The 19,362-nt window shown below is 44.2% G+C and overlaps 1 protein-coding gene across 4 annotated transcripts in view; it reads right to left on the reverse strand.

Moving 5' to 3' along the window:
- il1rapl1a (interleukin 1 receptor accessory protein-like 1a) overlaps positions 1–19,362 on the reverse strand; it is a 142,686-nt gene that overhangs the window by 65,035 nt on the left and 58,289 nt on the right. For all 4 annotated transcript variants that reach the window (XM_047601467.1, XM_047601465.1, XM_047601466.1 and 1 more), the window contains exons 3-5: positions 18,451–18,736; positions 12,758–12,944; positions 11,329–11,482 (exon numbers count right to left, since the gene is read on the reverse strand). In XM_047601467.1, coding sequence (XP_047457423.1) covers positions 11,329–11,482; positions 12,758–12,944; positions 18,451–18,736 — 627 coding nt within the window. The remainder of the gene's footprint in view (positions 1–11,328; positions 11,483–12,757; positions 12,945–18,450; positions 18,737–19,362) is intronic.

Below are 19,362 nucleotides of genomic sequence, written 5' to 3' on the forward strand. Positions count from 1 at the left end.
TATCCCAGCGAGACGCCCCAGATGCCACGAGACGAAGGCGCGTGGAAGAGTGTGCGGAATTGCAAAGCGAAGCATTCGGGGAGGCGCTACGTGAGGCCCATTCGGCATCAGCTTCCTGAATTCAGGTAAATCACAACGTCACAATATGGAAAACACACACAGCCTGTTTTAAGAAGAACTCAATCAGGCCAAGATAAATAGTGAAGAGTGCGCTCTTACAGGAAAGAAGGCCATCCTCACATGCACCGCAACTGATTGTTAAACAAATATTCCCCTCTACACGCAAGACTTTGAATAAATCATCCAACAAACATTTTCCAGTGAAAGTTCAGGCCTACATTAAAAATTTAACTTTTTTTTTTCTTTTCTTTTTTCACCCCCTGTGCAAGTAATAAACACCGAGGCTCGCCTGCATATTTCAGTGGTTGGACCAGAGACGGTGCCGTGGCGCTGAAGCTCTCATCTCCCTCCGTTCTGTCTGTTCCTCGACATAAATATAACATGATCATGAAGCAGGACCTCTCTGGTCTTTAATTTATCAAAGTTGTAGATCCTCATACAACATACACAGAAGAACACTCTGCATGGGCACTAGACGGGGGGTATAAGGATTTAGAGAAGTGTGCTTGCTTATTACACGAGAGTGCGTAGGTATGCACACTTGACTGCATGCTTGACATTTTCATTAAAGGACTATGTCTCTCAATACTTGATTCCTCTGAGCTGAGCTGCCTGTCAACCTCAGCCATATAACCACAGGGCTACATCCTTTAAAGTTACAGATATTATATTTTAATTAGAAATATTAGAAAGTAATTTCTTGTGAACAGCTGTCCATTAAGGTGCCTCTTTGTCGAGATACAGTAAATACAACATTTGTTAGGGACTATTTTCAGCAGCGTATGAACACATGTTTGAGGTGATGATGGAAATTTAGTCTGGCAAGAGGCTATGAATTGAAATGCGGAGAATCAATTAAGGAGACGCACAATATTTGTTGTATGCGCAAACTGTTGTTTTCTATGACAGCGTCAACAATAAGAAGCGAGCACGGATTCACATCTGGATGCTGCCATGATCTAGGACTACCAATCTCCAGTCCTGCTGTTGTGTGTATGTATGCCGCTGTCATACTGTTTACTTACTGGGACAGATGAATAGAGCAGAGGCCTTGTTAATGTTATTAGTAACATCTGTGCTTTTCTTACTGTGATGGCTCCGTGCCTCCAGTGAAAAATGCATGTTGATGGCTGGAAGCAATATTCCAGCGATACAGATGTAGCATCGGCTTAATTACATTTCTTGTGTTTTGGTATTAAAAAAACAATCTGATACCTGAGTTCTGACGTCAGCTGTGTACTGGTGAATGCAATAACGGCAGGAGAGATGGCTGCGGTTAGTTCAATATAAACAGGACTCAGAAAATCCCTCATTCAGTGCGGGGCCTTGTCTGCATTCACTAATAGATTTCCTATTCTTGTCTAATTAAAAAGGGAAGCCTTTTCCCCCTGAAAGGCTCCCAGAGCTATATTGAGAGGTGGAGAGGTCACCGAGAATCCATCAGATGTGATGCAGTTAATCAGCATAAAGCCTGCTTCAGTGCACTGTTAAACAACTGCAGGAGTGGACCCAGCCCTCACACTGCACCACAGTGAAAAGCTACACAAGCCTACAGGCAAGACGGGGAAAAAAAAAAACGAAAAAAAAAAAAAAAAAATCACACACAAGGTTGTCAAGAATTTTTAGAGATTGTAATAATTCCTGTAGCTTTTCTATTCTCCCTGAAACTGTTTATGAGATAGGATTTAAAAAAAAAAAAAAAACTAGAAACACTTGGTGGGAGATGACTCTAGTGAGAGAGAGGGGTAAGTTGTTTGTTGGAGAGAATACGAGGAAAATGAGAGAAGAGAGCCCTCGACCATGGTAATCACCTGTCTGCGTCTTACTTCTTTTTTGAGCAACAACAAGAAAAGTGAGAGGAGAGGAGAGGAGAGGAGAGGAGAGGAGAGGAGAGGAGAGGAGAGGAGAGGAGAGGAGAGGAGAGGAGAGCAGTGGTGACCATATACAGGATGAGAAAAAAAAACGACATGACACTCCTCACACCCACATCATTCTGCAGCAAACTGGCAAGTCAGTAATAAAGGCTGACTCAGTCTCCTACTGCAGTGCACACTTTACCTCATTGTTCCACAAACCTCACCTTTGATGAAGGCACAAAATGTATCTGATCGTGGGGTAGACGCCGTTGAGGGGAGGGGGGCGGAGTCACTTAGACACCAGGTGAGTCACAAGGTACAGTTTATATCATTGAACGTCTCACTGGCTAGACAGAAATGTCAGAGAATATTCTCAAGGTAAATACGTGTCAATCAGAGACGTTCATCGGCATAATCTCACCCACACCATCGGCCTACATATCTGCTGGCCACCTGTAGCTTGGCTGCCCGTCACCTAATCGCCGCTACAGCAAAAGAAAACTGCTACGTGGGTGCAGCTGGCACCAACCACCATCATCTCATCAGTCATTTTGGTGCACTGCCTGCTTCAGAAAAACCTGCTCTTATTTGGCTGACAGAAGCAATGAGCCTTAAACCCGTGTGTCTAAAGTGGGCGACCGGCTTCGGGGGGAGAAACAGGTGGAACAAAAAAACTCACCCGATCATTTTCGGTTATCACAGCTGGACAGGTGTGTACACACACGTTGCATGCGTTCCTGCCCAGCCCAGCGTGTGCGCGCATATGCACGGGTAGGCACGTGCAGCAGATGTATAGATGCGGTGATGAGCATGGACATGTACTAAATCAAACATATGTAAGTGCGCACGCACGCACGCATGTGTGCGCTGCCATTAGTACGCACACACACACACACATTCTGTAGATGCTGACACTGGTTTCTTGGACAGCCTCTCTAACTGTGCGGGGATGCCAGAGGAGGGGGAACAGAGAGAAATAGACACAGAGAGAGAAAGAGAGAGCAGCAATGCTGTAAAGACATCATTTGCATTGTGTACCAGGGAAAGTGGTGGCAACACAAAATGGTAATGACAGTTAAGGCGTTTAGTCACGGACATACAGGAGGGTAGGAAAAAAACACCCTCATTTTTTTAGATACGCGACATTCTCTAAGACGCCACTACTGGATCTGAAATGACTGTGATGTGGAAGGAATCAAAATTTAGTGCATCTGAAAAGAGAAGGCTGCTTACGACAAATACATATGTCTGTAAACAGTGTTAGAGACACACCGAGGCGCACTGGTGTAATTAGGAGGACAATCCTACATCTAACAATCTCACAGAGCTCTTTTGAGTCTTCGCCGCAGGGCAGAGATGCTTTGATTGTGCACTTCAGGTACAATTTAGAGGCATGTGTGGCAAGGAAAGGGTGAGGGTTGCATCAACCACATGAACATGTGTAACTCCGGGGGGAAACACAGGAAGAGGACGAGGGTACACAGAGAGACAATGGTTGTAATTGAGCCTCATGTATAAGTGCATGTCTTAGTTTGTATCATATTCTGTTGGCAGGGGAAGGAGAAACCTCACATTTGAAAAGGAGCATCCTGAAATCTCTAATTTACAAGTTTTTGTTTAGAGCAATGTTTTGGCCTGCAAAGGTCTTCGTTAGGTACCCTGAATCATTGCCCTAATGAAAAGTATGGGATCTTTGGAAGTTTCAGTGAGCAGAGAGCGTCTCCTTTCGCTTTGTTGCTGTTGCACTGCCCTGCACCTGTATCCAGCTGTAGTTGGAAGTGCACTCTAATCTTATTGTTTTGCACGTATCCATTAGGAACACCCATCTAAAACTGCATGCAAATGCACCCACAGATGCTCAGGCACACCTATGCTATCCACTAATTTGAAGAAGCCGGGGCGTGCCCAAGTGTGTCTTCATCGTCGCACTGAGGCTGAGATCATATGTGACAATCTCTCGATTTCCTGTCGTCAACATCCCCTGTGGTTGTTAATGGTCATCCTCTTATCTTTTAATTGGACAGAGAGCTTTCTGGAATTTCTTTTCTTACGGACACTGTATAATGAGTGGGTTATTTATGGACCCTAATTGACCTTCAGCCATTTCATATCCTGTCATGAGAGCCATACTGCAGCTGACAGTGTTATGATTATAATAGAACTGCGAGTGCCATTGTTTAGGTAAAACATTTGGGTGTTAAGGAAAGGAAAGGAAAGGAAAGGAAAGGAAAGGAAAGGAAAGGAAAGGAAAGGAAAGGAAAGGAAAGGAAAGGAAAGGATAATATCTACAGGGAGACTTACTGGTGGTGAGGGGAATAAGGACTGTGAAGGTTAATAATGAAACAGGATTATGACCAACATAGTATCCTAAATGGATTAATAAACACACAAGAGGGACAGAGTGAGAGAAAAAATCACAAACTCATTCACAAAACTTCAAATTCAAATTAAACCTCACACCGAAGCATTACTGCAGCTACTGCTGTAAGAGCTCTAACCTCGCTTTAAGGTACAACATCACACACCTATTCACATGCACGTAGGTTTCAAATGTTTACAGGAAAGTAACTGGTCTTTTAAAGCTAGGGAAGTTACAGTAGCAACTTGGATATTCATGGTAAGGTGGCATATCGAGAAGGGGGGAAAAGACACATTCAGAGGGAGAAAGCCTGGATTTATCCTCTTAAAAGAGACTTCACTGGGAGAATCTGCAATTTACATCTCAAGGAAAGTACATGACAAAGCTTTCGTTCTTTTTCAACTGACAACAATTTGCGCATGGCTCCAGGGATTTTTGGGCTGCAGTGTTCCAGCAGGCACATAAGGCCAGTGCTTTTGGAAACGCTTGTAAAATCAAAAAGAGCATAGTTATTTTTGTAGCTTTTCTTGGCTTCAGCAATGCCGTAATTTATTTCTCCATGCAAGTGCAAGTTCACATTAAATCTCCAGCACAATCTCAGTGACCGTTAAATCAAAAAGATTATAGCATTTCTTTAAAATCCGGAAGTCTTAAGGAGACAGCAATCAGCCCACTTGTGTCCGTTCATGAGTTGAGGTGTAAAGGTGTTTTTTTTTTTTTTTTGACTCAACTGGATGGTTTTTGAAAATACTGCTTTAGTGATGCTACTAAGGAGTTAATAGAGAGCTGGCCGTGGCATTGTGTGGTTTTGTACTTAACCAGTGCTCCTACAAGAGAGCTACTTCCAAAGATTTCCATTCTTCCACTTTTCTCTCTATTTAACTGGAGGACTGGTGTTAGTAGAACATAGTCAAACAGAGAGTCGCGTGTCGTTTGCATAGCTGTGATAATAAACGCGAACGTGGTCAATATTTACTCGCTAAATTTCTTGTCCCGACAACAGAGCAGCCTTTTCATTGAACGGAGACCAACTCTCTGGGCTCTCTAAAGTACAGCGCGAGCATGTCGTTTCCAGATGTGCATTTAAGCCACGGAGAAATACTCTTTAATTATTGACCTACACTTCAAAGGGTTTCAAAAGGCAGAATCGTAATTCGTAATTTCGCCGAAGCTCTGGTACTCAGCCCCGCAGGCCTAGATAATGATAACAACCAGAGGGCCGAGGGTGTGTATGTGGGTGGAGTGGGCTAGGTCGGGCAAGATTAATTGTGGAGTATGTAAATTCCATTCGTCACATGCAGATTGATGTCAGTTTTAATTGAATTAAAACAATGTGAACCCTGGCCTGCTCTGAGTGTAAGAGGACAGCTGGTGAATAATGTTGGAGTGAGGTGGAGAACACTTGAGAGGAGGGAGGAGGGTAATGGTAACGGTCAGGGGTGAAAGGAAAGAGAGAGATTAGTTAATGACGAGTGATAGTTGACCTTAAACTAATGAGCCATTCTGCTACGCCCTATCCTGGCAGTACTATTGTTTCATGAGTAACTTGACTGCTCAGTTAATTTACAGCCTTTACAAGCGTGTGCATCTAGAGTACTGCACGTGCCCCCTGGATATCCTCACACCGCACCCCCTACACGCTGAATGGATATCATAGGAGATGTGACAGACAGCAGGTTATATTGCACAGCTATAAAGCCACAGAGTGCTTTTTCGGTGCGCGCGCCGGCCTCTCGTGGGTGTGATTGTTGCAGGCGCGTGTGTGCACACAAGTGCCCGCATGTGTGTAGGAGAAGTTAGGAAAAGTCAACTGCTGGAGTAACACGTATCTCAGGTGTGATTTTATCATCTCATCCCCAAGGACACGTACAGTAGCCGAGGCTGAGTGTTTAGCGCGATCGCGACATGCCGGCACACTGCAGAGGTGCGATGTACTCACGCGAGCATATAGACCCAGAGATAGAGAGGGTCTCAGTTGAGAGCAAACCCATCTCTTTTTCTCACCCCACACCTCTTATCTGTCCCCACTTGTTCCTCTTCCCGCCGCCTCTCTAGGATAATATCGGAGCTAATCGCCGCCTCTCCATCCATCTATCCTCCCTCGGCCTGATAGATGAGGAAGGACAACAGATGGCGCAGGTGTGGATGCCACTGTCCTCCCCCTTTCTCTTCTCCGGTGGCTGCTCCTGCCTCCGCCCTTTTTCTCGCGGCGTCCGCCGAGATTCAGCTGGCTAGGTGAGAGTCCGGTTATCGCCAAAAATAATGAAATAAATAAACGGCTCGCACGCGTGCACGCGGGCATCAACGTTTTTTATAAGGCCACAAAGTGTCCCTGCTTCTGAAGGTGACCCCATAGAAGAAGAACTGTATGGAACCTTTTACTGCGATGAGACAATGTCCCGGATCACCTCCCCACACCTCAGCTCGTCATGACACACAAAAAAACCCAGATGCACACATGCATATATGCACGCTGCACATACAGCATGCGTGTCCTCCTATCTCACATGTAGGATGGAGCCCAGAAGGGCAAGGGCAATCAGGTTACTGCGAACTCTGATGGATGAATCTTAAATGCGGCATTACCCGCTGTACAATTCAGCCACAATACATTCCTATACGTACACTGGGCGGGGAATATGCAAACAAACAAAACGCAGCACTAACAGTTGCATATTTCATTTTCACACGTAAAGATATTTATTCACGGTACATAAAGTGAATTTCAAAAGCCTCACCCTCTCACTGTGGATATTCTACAAGCAGTAATGTAACGCAGACGATTCTTCTCCTCCCCTCGATTTCCTCTTGCCCCCTGCACCTCCAATTCACTGTGCCAAATGGTACATTTACATTGGCCATAACCTCAATCACCATGCTTGCAGGCTATGCTGAATGTGCAGGCAGACATTTCTACAGTGAAGGGATGCAGACAGAGGTATAATGGGAGCAATAGATAGAAACCCACGCCTGAGGCATCCATCAAACCAAACGACTCCATTACAGTAAGTCCGACAGAGGCAAACGGTAATGTGCACTGTGATAAACACTAGGATAATAGTCTGTTTATAGTCCTGGACACACTGTTTCTGCTGGGAAACACTGGCAAGGAATACAGATAAGATACAGGAGCTCCAGCCTCTCTATATCTTTTTCACTCTTTCTATCTCTCTTCTCTCTCTCTCTCCTTCGCCGTTATCAGTCATTTTCACTCCCTTGTTCTCTTTATCCTTTTCCGCTCCCTCTGTATAATATTTTCCTTCCTACAGAACGCAGAGGGAGCTGCATACATCAGCTGAACGGGCCCTTTATCTCGTGTTATACTATTGCAGCATTACCGTCACAGAGCCGGAATGAGCCCTAGGAGAACCATAAAAATTGAACAGAAATGATTCAGATGTACAATGAAAAAAACAGACGTATCACATCAGACTTGTATAGGTATGCATAATGTAACTTTAGGGGGACAAACACACAAGCGTGCATAAGTAAACCGGCCCGTACTGTACACGCACAGATCGGTTAATCATAGGTGGGCTGCGGTTTATGCTGAGGCGTCGCTTCTCGTGTCTTCTGATAGTGCGAAGGGGTAAACACAAGTGTAGAATAATCTGACCACGCACTGCAATCCTCGGAGGAACGGAGGAAATAGCAAACCTGCTGCTGCTGCTATGAATCAATTATAGGAGTACACAAAAAGGCACTCTCTTTACAGATGGGAGGTGGAGGTGGAGGTCTGTGGAGGGGAAAAGGGAAAACAAAATCTTTCCATCTGTTGATAATGGTGTTTTTGTTCCAGGCACAGTGCTACTGCAGCACAGGCTGCACCTTTCCATGTCCTCGTGTTTAAAATGAGATAAGAACATTTAAATGCGCCCTGACATAAACATGAAATGAGGCAAGGGGTTGCTGCTTTTACATTTCTATTAACCTGAGGAGCAACGGGGCTTTATTAAGAGGCTCCTGGATCAACCTGATCTGTGTGTGAGCCTGTGTTTATGCCCATAGTTAACCTCGATTACGGGGCCGACCTCAGTTCAGATATCAGCTCCTCTAGTGCTTCTAATGGAGGCTGTTACATAGTGGAGCGGGGTCAGACCAGAAGTCTCTGACACACACACACACATGAACACACAACCTGCTGCGAGGTGGGGTCACAGCAAATGCCAGCGTCTATTGCACTATTCTTAAGATCAGTTAAACTTAATGACCTCCTTCTTCCTCTCGGCCTATCAAATAAACTACAAAATTATCCCTGGGATCTTAGACATAGTTTGGCATTTTATGCACGCTGTCCAGGCAATGTCGGTTTTAACGGGATGTGATAAAATGCGGATAATCGCACGCCCACTTGAGGAGATGATGGTGTAGGTTTATTAAAGGAAACGAGACCACGGTGAGCGTGAGATCATCTGACTCTAGCAGGGAACGGCGGCTTTAAAGAGGAGGTTACCCACTACGGCAATAAGGCAAAATGGTGCGGTTGAGCCCTATTTCTGGAGCAGAAGCAGCGCACTTGATGATAGAGAGCTGAAGACAGGATTTTATGATGGTTCTATAAAAAAAAAAATTTAAAAAAAAATGAAAAAAGAAATCACAACATACTGTAGCTGTTGATGGTTGTCTGCTGTATTAAAGCTGTAGAACATGTCAGTGTGGGTGTAAAGTAAACGTACATCCACTTAAAACTGATTGATATTCCATTATGGGATATATACGGCAAATCAAGGTACTATAGAGAGTGTGTGGCTACGTCTATGTGGCCGCTCTATACACGTGAAACCCTAAGCATGGGTTCCAAGTAACGTAAAACTACGGATGGTAAGAGCAGTGAGAGCAGAGCGCCGGAAAATAGCTTCCGAGTGAGAGAAAATCAAAAGTAGCATCTCATGCATGTTCAAAAGGGTGCTTCTGAAGCTATTCCCAGTGATGTATTTTTTCTCGTTCTGGCTTTTGTCATGCATCACGCTGCATACAGGCGGCATGGAGGATCCATACGTGCGCAGGAGAAGTGTGGTTACATGTCGTCACTCGCGTCTCTTTCACTTTCTTTTTCTGCTGAATCTGTCCCCCCCCCATTCCATTCTGCCCTCCCTCCTCCCTGTGCCGTTAATATAAACTGTGTATACTTATGATGCAATAAAGGGTTTATGATCACCGTCATTACAGAAGATTAAGGTCATGCTGACAAGTTAGAAAAGAAACCCTCTCCTCAAGCATATACACTGTGTGGTACACACATTACCCATACATTTATACGTTAAAAAGCATAGGGATGGTGTAACTTCAGCCAAGCTGAACTAAGGTGAAAGTGAATTAGTTTGAATAAAATGTGCAGGTAAAGTTATTTAAAGTATAGCTACTAATTCTACTAACATCAATTGTAATCGGCACACGTATGTACGTATGAACGTATGTTTTTTGAAAACACAAGCAATCAAAAACATGCGAGGATAAAATATACTGTATGTTTCCATATATGTTTCCAGTGAAGTGATGTTTAAAGTACTGGGGGCTCCAGCTCCAGCCCAAGTCTTTCACAGAGACTCAGAAAAAACCTGATCATTTGAAAGACGCTTCCCGTGATGGCAAGGGTGATAAAATCTAATCTAGTGCATCTACCTCATATTATTGAACACTGCTGTGGACAAAATACTGGCCCATCAATCACGACTGCAGCCAGCCTCAAAGTCATACCTGCAGGATAACATTGAATCTTATCCAGTGGTACACCCTGCTCTGTTTAATGCACCGACTGTATCTTCCTGTTTATCGTTGATAGATAGCAAATAGCTTGTGTACCTCACATTCCTTTCGCCCTCGTATCGCAGTGACCAGTCAGACAAACATAAACACTGCAAACAAGCAAAAAAGGTCAGAGAAGTTTCTATTTCCTTAGGAGACTAAGATCATTTAATATCTGCCAGATGCTGTTGGACATGCTCTACCAAACTTTTCTTTTTTAGTTAGTGTCTTCTTCTATGCTGTGGTGTGCTGGGGAGGCAGCACTAAGAAGAAGAAGGGCACCTCGCACCTGGACAAACTGAAACAAAAGGCAGGTTCTGTGGTCGGGGCAAAGCTTGAGTTCCTGACATTAGTGGTGGAGGCGTGAACATTCAACAAAATCTGGTCCATTATGAACAAAGTCCACCATCCTCTGCACAACACTAAACCATAATCAGACATAGAATCTTGTTCAGGGTTCATGAATTCTGCACTATAATACATATAGACATCACACAGGCTTGGGCACTTGGTGAATCTACCAAAAATCTGCTGATGTCAATACAAGCTCGGAACCTTTATTTCTTTAATCTTAAATTTACATATTTATAACATAAAGCATCCTGAGCAGTATCAGAGAGATTGCATTAGATCATTTCACTCTATAATGCATTAGGTGGGAGTATCTTTGCTGGTTTAAAAGGACAGAGAAACTAAATTCATGAGACGTTTTCATCGAGCCTAACCAAGCCTGGCAACACACACACACACAAAAAAAAACACAAACAAAAAAAACCTGATTCCTAGACGTGTCAAGATATGAATGCATTCATTTGCCACGTGCTCACTTTGCAGAAGAGAGGCAGAGAGAGAGGTGGATAGAAACAAAGAGTAAGTGTGCTGTAAATCTCCTGACCTTGGTCCTGGCTCTTTAGCTCTCAGTGTGAAGGGGTTTAGCCTATAGCCTTAAATATTTCAGCGGTGCTCGGCTGACTGGAAAGTGCTGAGTTAGACGAAGGGATAGGGGCCAGGCCACAGCTTTCAACCTCCTCCAGCAATTAACACAGCAGCAGGAGATCATTTCTGTACTCGGCGGTGTGTCTGTGTACGTGTGTGTGTGTCATTCTTTTGTTCATGAGTTGACCTGTTCTTACAACATAAACTATTACCGGGGGATTTAAAAAAAAAAAAAAAAGCCAACTTGCACATACAAAAACACACATTTCAATTAAAAAAAAAAACACAAACAAACAAAAAACGAGGATTTACCAGTTACTGTGAGTTCAGTCGTCCTTCTGACCACGAAGCCACCGAACTGGATCTCGCAGGTGTAATTCCCAATGTCGTCTTCCTTCACCTCCTGGATGGACAGAATATCTCTCTTATGGATGATGCTAGCGCGCCACTGCTTGGGGCGGCATTCCTGCGTGTGAGGAAGGACAACGACAGGGCAAAGACTATTACTGATGTATAACTGGAGACGTCAGATGCATAATAACTGACAAAAGACAGATGGAAACGTATGTGGACTGCACACGAAATGAAATATTGTGGTTATGACCTTAACTCTGCTTCATAATAAATTTATGGCCATACAATTTCAAGTTGTTTGATCTGGAGAAGTGGCTGGGAAGCACAGTCTGGCACTCTGACATACAATTTCCATATGGTAAGATGATAAGGCTTAGGCATTATCCTACTTATCTGATCAGGATTTATTGCTCTGAACTGAAAATTCTCTATTCAATACTCCACCAAGGCCATGGAGGACAGACAATTGTATTTACAGTAGTCTCTGTTGGCAAAATAAGTGTGTTTGCGCTGTGAATGTGAGAGTGTGTCTGTGTGCAGGCACTGAGAATGACTTCATGACATGATCCTCTCTCCAGCTCCTTGGTGCTCTGGCAGGGACAACGATGGCTCGGCGGATTCTATTCCACATTTGCTCCCGGCAACCTTCGAATTCAATCACAGCGGCTCCATGGTGGTCCAAATAACTCTGGGTTCCAGCACTCCCAGTCATTACCCAGACCGTAATTGAATTCTGGGAAAACCTAGAGGTCGAGCCCGGCCAGCTAATCTACTACTGATCTGCCTGTGATTAGTCTGGCCTGAGCACTTTTCTGGGTTGCACTTTGTTGTCCGCAGGCCGTGCCTGACCTGAGAAAGGCAAGAGCCCAGGTGAGGGAGGAGGAGGTGCAATGCTGAATAAAGATCAGGGACCAGGAGCGTTTGGAGGGCATGCGCTCTTTCCACGGGGCACGGAATGACATTGCGAAATGTTTGTCTCATGGACGTTTTGTGTTCATTAAAAAGCTCTGTGGCTGCCCTCTGCTCAGTTCCCTTTCCCTCTCTCTCTCGATGTCTGCGTAGTTTTAGTAGTTCACTGACATCATTTGTCATCATACATAATCTGCCTAAGTGATCTGGAACCGCGTTTCCAACACGGCTTTTAAACATGAACAGCCAAGAAATGAGATGAAAACAAACCAACGAACCATTCAATAATATTTTTCTCGGTTGTAGAATCGCAAAGGCAGATGCCCCTTATTACTTTTCAGGACGCACAAAAAAAATACAAATAAACCTCAGACAACGCTGCTCATGCGTACAAATGAGCACAAAACTGCACCAATCGTTCGGCGGCAGCGATATAATCACATATTAACGGAAACATTCAGTCAGACAGAAAGCACACCTTGTACCACACGATGTCTGGCTCTTTGCCAGGTTCAACATAGTCATCTATGTCAGGGCAGAGGATGTCTTTACTCTTGCTGAGCTCAGCCTTCTCAGCTCTTCTCATGTTGGAGTTGTAGCAGAGGTTCGTGTCGTTTTCCGCCACCGTCAGAGACATGGACACCTTCATGCAGTAGGTGGAGTTCCTGTTGGCAAAGAACAACAACACAAGGAGTTTGAGATCAATACCTTTGACGTTTGTGATGTTCACTCCTGAATTACCATTACTGGAGCTAAGGGAGGACACATCCTTGATACAATGTACCGTACTGATGTTAAATGACGTAAACGAAGACAGAAAAAAGTCGTCTATTTCACAAATAACACGGTTTAGCACTTGGAATTTCATGCTTACTCCCTTTGATACCCTTCAAGCTATTTTTATTCTTTTCCGCTCCTCCTCTGCCTGCCTCCCTCGCCGTCCTCTGCATTTGTGGGCCCGGCAATAATGACGCGTTCAGCAGCTTTACTGAGTCAATGCGTAACGCTCATGACCACTGTTGGATTTATGGAGGGAGTCAGGGAACGCTAATCAGAGAACAGACAAACGACGAGATGGCCTCACAACAAGGAAGAGAAAGCTGCTTGGTCATCACAGGGAGTCAGTCTCCAATCCCCCCCCCCCCCCCCCCCCCACCCACCCACACACACCCCTCCCTCTGCCTATTTTCCCAGCAACCATCAACTCGCAACTCATCAACTTTTGCATTCCCGTCCATGAGGAAGACGTCTGTGTGTAGGTCTCTAAAAAATAGAACTGTATATTCTTAATAAACCAAGCGAACCAAACATTGCGCATTGAACAAGAGCAGTTTCAGAATTGAGAATTTTGAATAAATACAAAGACTGGTAACTGTAAATCAAATAAATTCAACAGTGCTCCGTTTAAAGCCTGCCCCAACCAACAGGGCTGCAGTCACATGACCAGTCCTAATCAGTTCCCACTGGGGTGACTCCGGACCAGCTAAATGTTTGTGGGAAGGATGAGGGAAGTTCAGGCAACTGGTTGAGTTCCAGACGCGCATGTGTCGAGAGTTTCACAGAAACGTAGCACATATGAAGGTCCCGTAACCACTGGTTCAGTGCTTTGGCCTGAACAGTCGGGACGAGAAATTGTTCTCCGTGAGATGGGGGCCGTGGGAGGTACGCTGAATAGGAAATAGGAGGGAGCCTTGTGATGGAGGGCCCTGTGAATGAAGAGAATTTATTTGAGTTAATGAAGAACAGGGAGCCCGTGGAGGTTCTTCAAGAAAGGGGTGTTCATGAGATTTTTTTTTGTAGTGGGAGAACAGATCAACAGGTGAGTTGTGGATGTGGTGGAGACGGACAAGGGCATTGGATGATGAAATATGAAGAACCGAGTCTGGAGGTAATGAATGCAAGGATAAGAGTGTTAGCAATCAGTGTCTAGTCCAAACCATATCTCTAGAAACATTTTTAGTTTAAATATTTTGCAGAGAATGGGACTGCACACACGTGTTCTATCTTTTTGTATACTGACAATAAAGATTCTGATTCTTGTTCTGAACTGCCCTACCCAAAAAGTCCTCATACTTTTTTTTTTTTAACGAACGCATATCTGTGTTTCCATCCTCTTGTCTCCTGGCCCAGACAAAGCTGTGATCGGACTCGGTCAGTCAGTTGGTCGGAAGGCGGCGCGTGCGGCCATATGGGCTTTCATTTCATTTCATTACATTACATTTACGGCTGGCCAGATGCTCCCATTCACTGTAAATGACAGGGTTTCATATGATCTACTCAGGTTATGGAAGCAATAAGGGAGTCACCTCTCTCATATAAACACCTTTGACCCGCCGGGGCCATAAAACACAGATGCAGACACAAACACACACACACACACGCTTAAAAGACAAATGTGGTTATGTGCAGCTGTGGAAGTCTGGCCAGAGATAGCAATGAGCAAGAACAGCTACGCGGAATAAGAAGAGGGGGGGAAAAAAAACTGCACTGTATTACATAGAAGATGACTAAAAGGGCATCTGGAAAATGTTGTAGGAAGCGAAAGTAAGATGCAAGATACTGCAAGAGAGCAATGCCCTCCTGGTGCTGAAATCTAACATTATCGACTCAATACCTCCTATTTAGAGGGAACAGAGTGGGAAGATGTGATGTTGTAGGCTTCCAGAGCACACTTGGACAATATATTTGTCCGAGGAACAAATACAGCCATGCAAACACGCCCTCAGCAACGCAAACACGGGACACATTTCAAGCACATGTAGGCAAATTCACACACACACACATACAGAGTCAACCCCCTCCGTCTGTTGACATAATGGGGAGATGATCAGAGATGACCTCTCGCAGTCGCGCACCTGAGCCAGCGAAGTCCACAGGGAGCCGACGCAAGACATCGCTGCATGTTAAATATTCACAGCCGGCACCCTGTGGCATTGTGGGAAGGTGGGAAGGTGTCGGCGGCAGCGCTTGATTGATGGACAGCCGGGGGTCGATGCACAGTCCTGCGGTGTCTTTCACGTCTGTCACATTCTATTTGAGTGTAGCTGCTTTGGAAATTAGCGGCAGCTCGCGGTAGCTGTAATTCTCCACACATTATAATCCAACATGTGGGATAATATAATCACGGGGAGGAAATGCGCATGATTTCACCCACTCCAGAACACAGACTCATTACCGGAACTATTATAAAATAATTTATCAGGTGAGACGCAGCCACTGTGGCAGTGACAGAGTGAGGAGGAGAGATTGATGGATGTGAGTCAGTGTTACGGACCTTATGTGGGATGATATAAAGGGGAAAGTGAGGCGGGGGAAAGTGCAAAGGAGTGAAAGAGAAAGAGAGGGAGCACGTGGGAGAATGGTATGTAAATGAAGTCACCTTCACACGAAAACTGGCAATTAGACTTCAATTTTCAGCCGGAGAAGGACAAAGATAACCATTCACACGCACACGTATTAAAACGCACGCAGAGTACGCGCGGGTGCCTCCGTATCTCTTTGTGAGAAAAAACATCTGGGGGGCTTCGGTGAAAAGCTGCACTTTAAGCAGAGGGATTTATTTGCATTTATCAGGCCGCCCGTGGCCGTCGGAAACCATCCCGCCACATATACAATAAAAATATTAGCACCGGCACATTTTTTTTGTTGCTTTATCACATTATATTTGAAATTAGAGAATTGCTCTGAAAGTACTGACTATTAGCTCGTATCAGAAAGTAAAGTCTCGGGGCACAGTTGGCGATCGCCATCTCTTCTAAATGGCTGATTCCTGTCAATACCCGTATCTGTGCAATTCCATACTGACCCCAGAAAACTCACACAACCTCCTCTGAACAGTCTCTGTCATCGTGGTCAAAATATCTAAGTGTCTTGTGGCCTTGTCATGTACTTAAATTAGATAATACATCACCTCTGGCCCTGACAGAAAAAAAAAATCTGCAGAAACAGTCATTTCAAGAGTGAAAGATATGTATAAATCCAAGCTAAAAAATGGTTTAGGCTTAGAAGTGTGAGCTGGGTATCACTGAGTATATGTTCCAGATCATCAGGTTCATCTTATTGCTTCACATGTTCTTAAAGGATCCTTTCTTTTTGCCTATTTGAAAAAAAGAAAAAGAAAAAAAAAAGACACAGCTGCAGCAGGCTGTCTCATCTTCGAGCCGTTAATTTATTTTAAATTAAAATCAATTCAACAAAAAAAAGTATGTAATTGTATCTCTAAGATTTAGTTAAACGGAAACCACACGACAAAAGCAAAGGAAAAAGCTTTAAATAGTACGTACTGAACTGGGTCTAATTTACACCGAAATAGCATTAACACATAGAAATGCTATACGTTGGCACGTAATGTGCTTTTAATTGCGTGCATTAGTGATGAGATTCTCCAGACTGAGTGACTCATTAGGGTTTATTGGCCAGTTTATTAGGAGCATATTACGTAAATCAAACATCCACCAATACATTAGTTTTGCAATTAAGCTTATAAAGGTTACTGTATCTAATTTTTGACCGTAATATGTCGGGGATGTGATGATTAAGCTCTGTAGTCCGATGTAATTCTAACAGCAGGCACAATCAGATGCCTTAGGTTCAGATGAATGAACGAGTAGGAACCGTGTGGGATCTGAAAGGGGTGAAGTACAGGCTCCTCTCTTTGCTCGTAGGGAGTTTTAGGGGAGAGTGTTTGGGTCATGCGTTCTGCAATGAGCGACTCAAAAGCTTACTCCCTTACAAAAAGACAATTGATTTCAGCTCAGAGGGAAATCTTTTCGCGGGGTTCTGATTAGTGCATCTGAGAAGTTGCAAACCCTCCCGCTGCTCACCCAAGCACACTGAGAAACAGAGCGTGCCATAGGTCGCTGTTCCTTCAGAATTAAAGTGTAATTACAGTATATCCGCTGAATTTCAATCATGCTGTATGAATAAGAGCAGAGAGTTGTCGGGAGAAACCGTCAACAATCAAAGACACTGTGTTCATGCACGGGTTCCATTTGTGCTCTTGTGACGGATTAGAGCTTCAGAGTGGAGTGCGGTAATGAAAGGCAGAGTTAGGCCGGGGTATCACCGCACACAAACACACTCCCCCTGGTCACACTCAATGTACCCTGCCTCTTTGGGTCTTTAAAGAGGCCTTTAACAGGGTTTATTAAAATCTCTCTGAAATGAAGAACTGCAATGAGCCGTTTATTGAGGGATGTTCTCCACTGTAAAGGTTAATAAGATACTGCCACATGATTATGCGTCTTGTATTAGGAAAAGTCACGGTAACGGCCAACTAAAGTGTAAATGTGTGTGTGTGTGTGTGTGTGGGTGGGCGGGAGTGTGTACACGAGGGAGTTTGTGTTTTCGCTCTGTATTCTGTTATATCTCTGCGCATCCGGATGCATTTTTATGCAGAAACGTGAGCACCTCCTGGGCAAATTCCATTTTTTTTTGTTGATTTTTGAAGTGAAAAGAAGTAAATACAACTCCTGCAGCAAACACACAAATGCCGTTGCTATTTTCTTTTCTTTCTTTTTTTTTTTTTCTTCAAACACACCTTCGGGTATTGCGGCAACAGAGCTCAACTTTAACTTTATCTGTCCCAGAACTTGTTTCCAAAAATGACTGCAGCTTACCCAGATGTGGTTTTGCATATTTCATACATTAAGTTTTTTTGTGACGAGGTCGCACGGAATTTGCCCCAAACTTTTGCACGCAACCTTTGTTTGCAGTTTCGGAGTAATTCATAGTTGACTGAACTTCTTCCCTCTCTGCACACGCATAAATGCAGTTTTATCTCGAGAGTCTTGTCATTTCACTTACACGACTTAATAAGATTTAAGATAAATTTGTCTATATTCATTGCTTTAATTAAACTGAGAAATTAGAGTTTGTGCCGCTTCAAAACCGACGGCGAACCGCCTAGATTTGCATAAAGAGATGAAGAGTAGTAAGAGGGAGCTTTTTATCAGAACTCTAAACGTTGCCTGTAGCACCTCTAAAGCACTAACCTACCCCATTCAGGCATAACATTATGACCACCTTCCTAATATGGGTGGGTGCACACAGATACCAAAAATACATTATCAAGTTAAGTGTGGAAACGAATAAATGTTTGAGAGAATCAGACTGTAGAGCTAAATTAGATATAGCGTTAGATTAGACTGTTACTTCATACTTCACAAGTACCTTAAGACACAGGAGTAGAGGCCCACGTCCTGAAGGTCAGCGGGCCTGAACCAGATGGCGTCCTCCTCCTTGCTCATGCGCACGCCATCGAAAGAGATGGGCTCCTCGAAGTCGCTGTGGCCGAGGCCAGAGCTGCGGTACCACATGAGGCTGAGGCCCACGCTCTGCGCCTGGCTGTAGTTGGCCCGGATGTAACCATAGAACAGAGCACACTTCAGCCGCACGGGCTCCCCCTGAAGCACCCGGTACTTCAAGTAGTCCACTGACCAATCTGTACAGCCGTCCACTACGGAAAAAAAAAAAAAACAGAGGGACAGCGGGAGACATTCGTTAGCACATTACACACACAGAAGTGGCGGCAGTGTGATTGGAGCAAATGCAAAGAATTATCATACTTGTATCAACAGCAAAACAATAAAGCCTTGTTCTCCATCCTCACATTAATTTACAAGAATTGATGAGAGCGAATAAGATTACCAATAATGATCCTCCCTAAAACAACAGTTTTAATTATGAGACAGTATGATATGTACAGTATGCCACTATACAATCTTTCCATGACGTGTATTGAATAGATGTCAGTGTGTTTCATGTCTGTTTGATCCACTCTGCGTTTGTAAGACATCAGTTTTGCTGTGTAACGCTTGGGCCAGACACATCTCCTTCCTGCTATCTTGACGCCGCTCACACATTCAGGGCATGCGTACCACCTTGGCCCCTGCAGAGACAGCTTATGCAACATCGAGACACGCAACCACTGTGACATTTGGGAATTAACTGTAAAATATCTCTCTAAATGATGTCAGGAACCTTCGAATGCTGCGGGTGCACCACGGCTCCAGTGCAAGGGAGTGCAAGGTTAGTTCACTGACTCGGAATGATCCCCAACCTCTTAAAGCAAGTTGGGATTCG

This window comes from Mugil cephalus, chromosome 12 (genome assembly GCF_022458985.1).
Source record: "Mugil cephalus isolate CIBA_MC_2020 chromosome 12, CIBA_Mcephalus_1.1, whole genome shotgun sequence".
Lineage (NCBI taxonomy): Eukaryota > Metazoa > Chordata > Actinopteri > Mugiliformes > Mugilidae > Mugil > Mugil cephalus.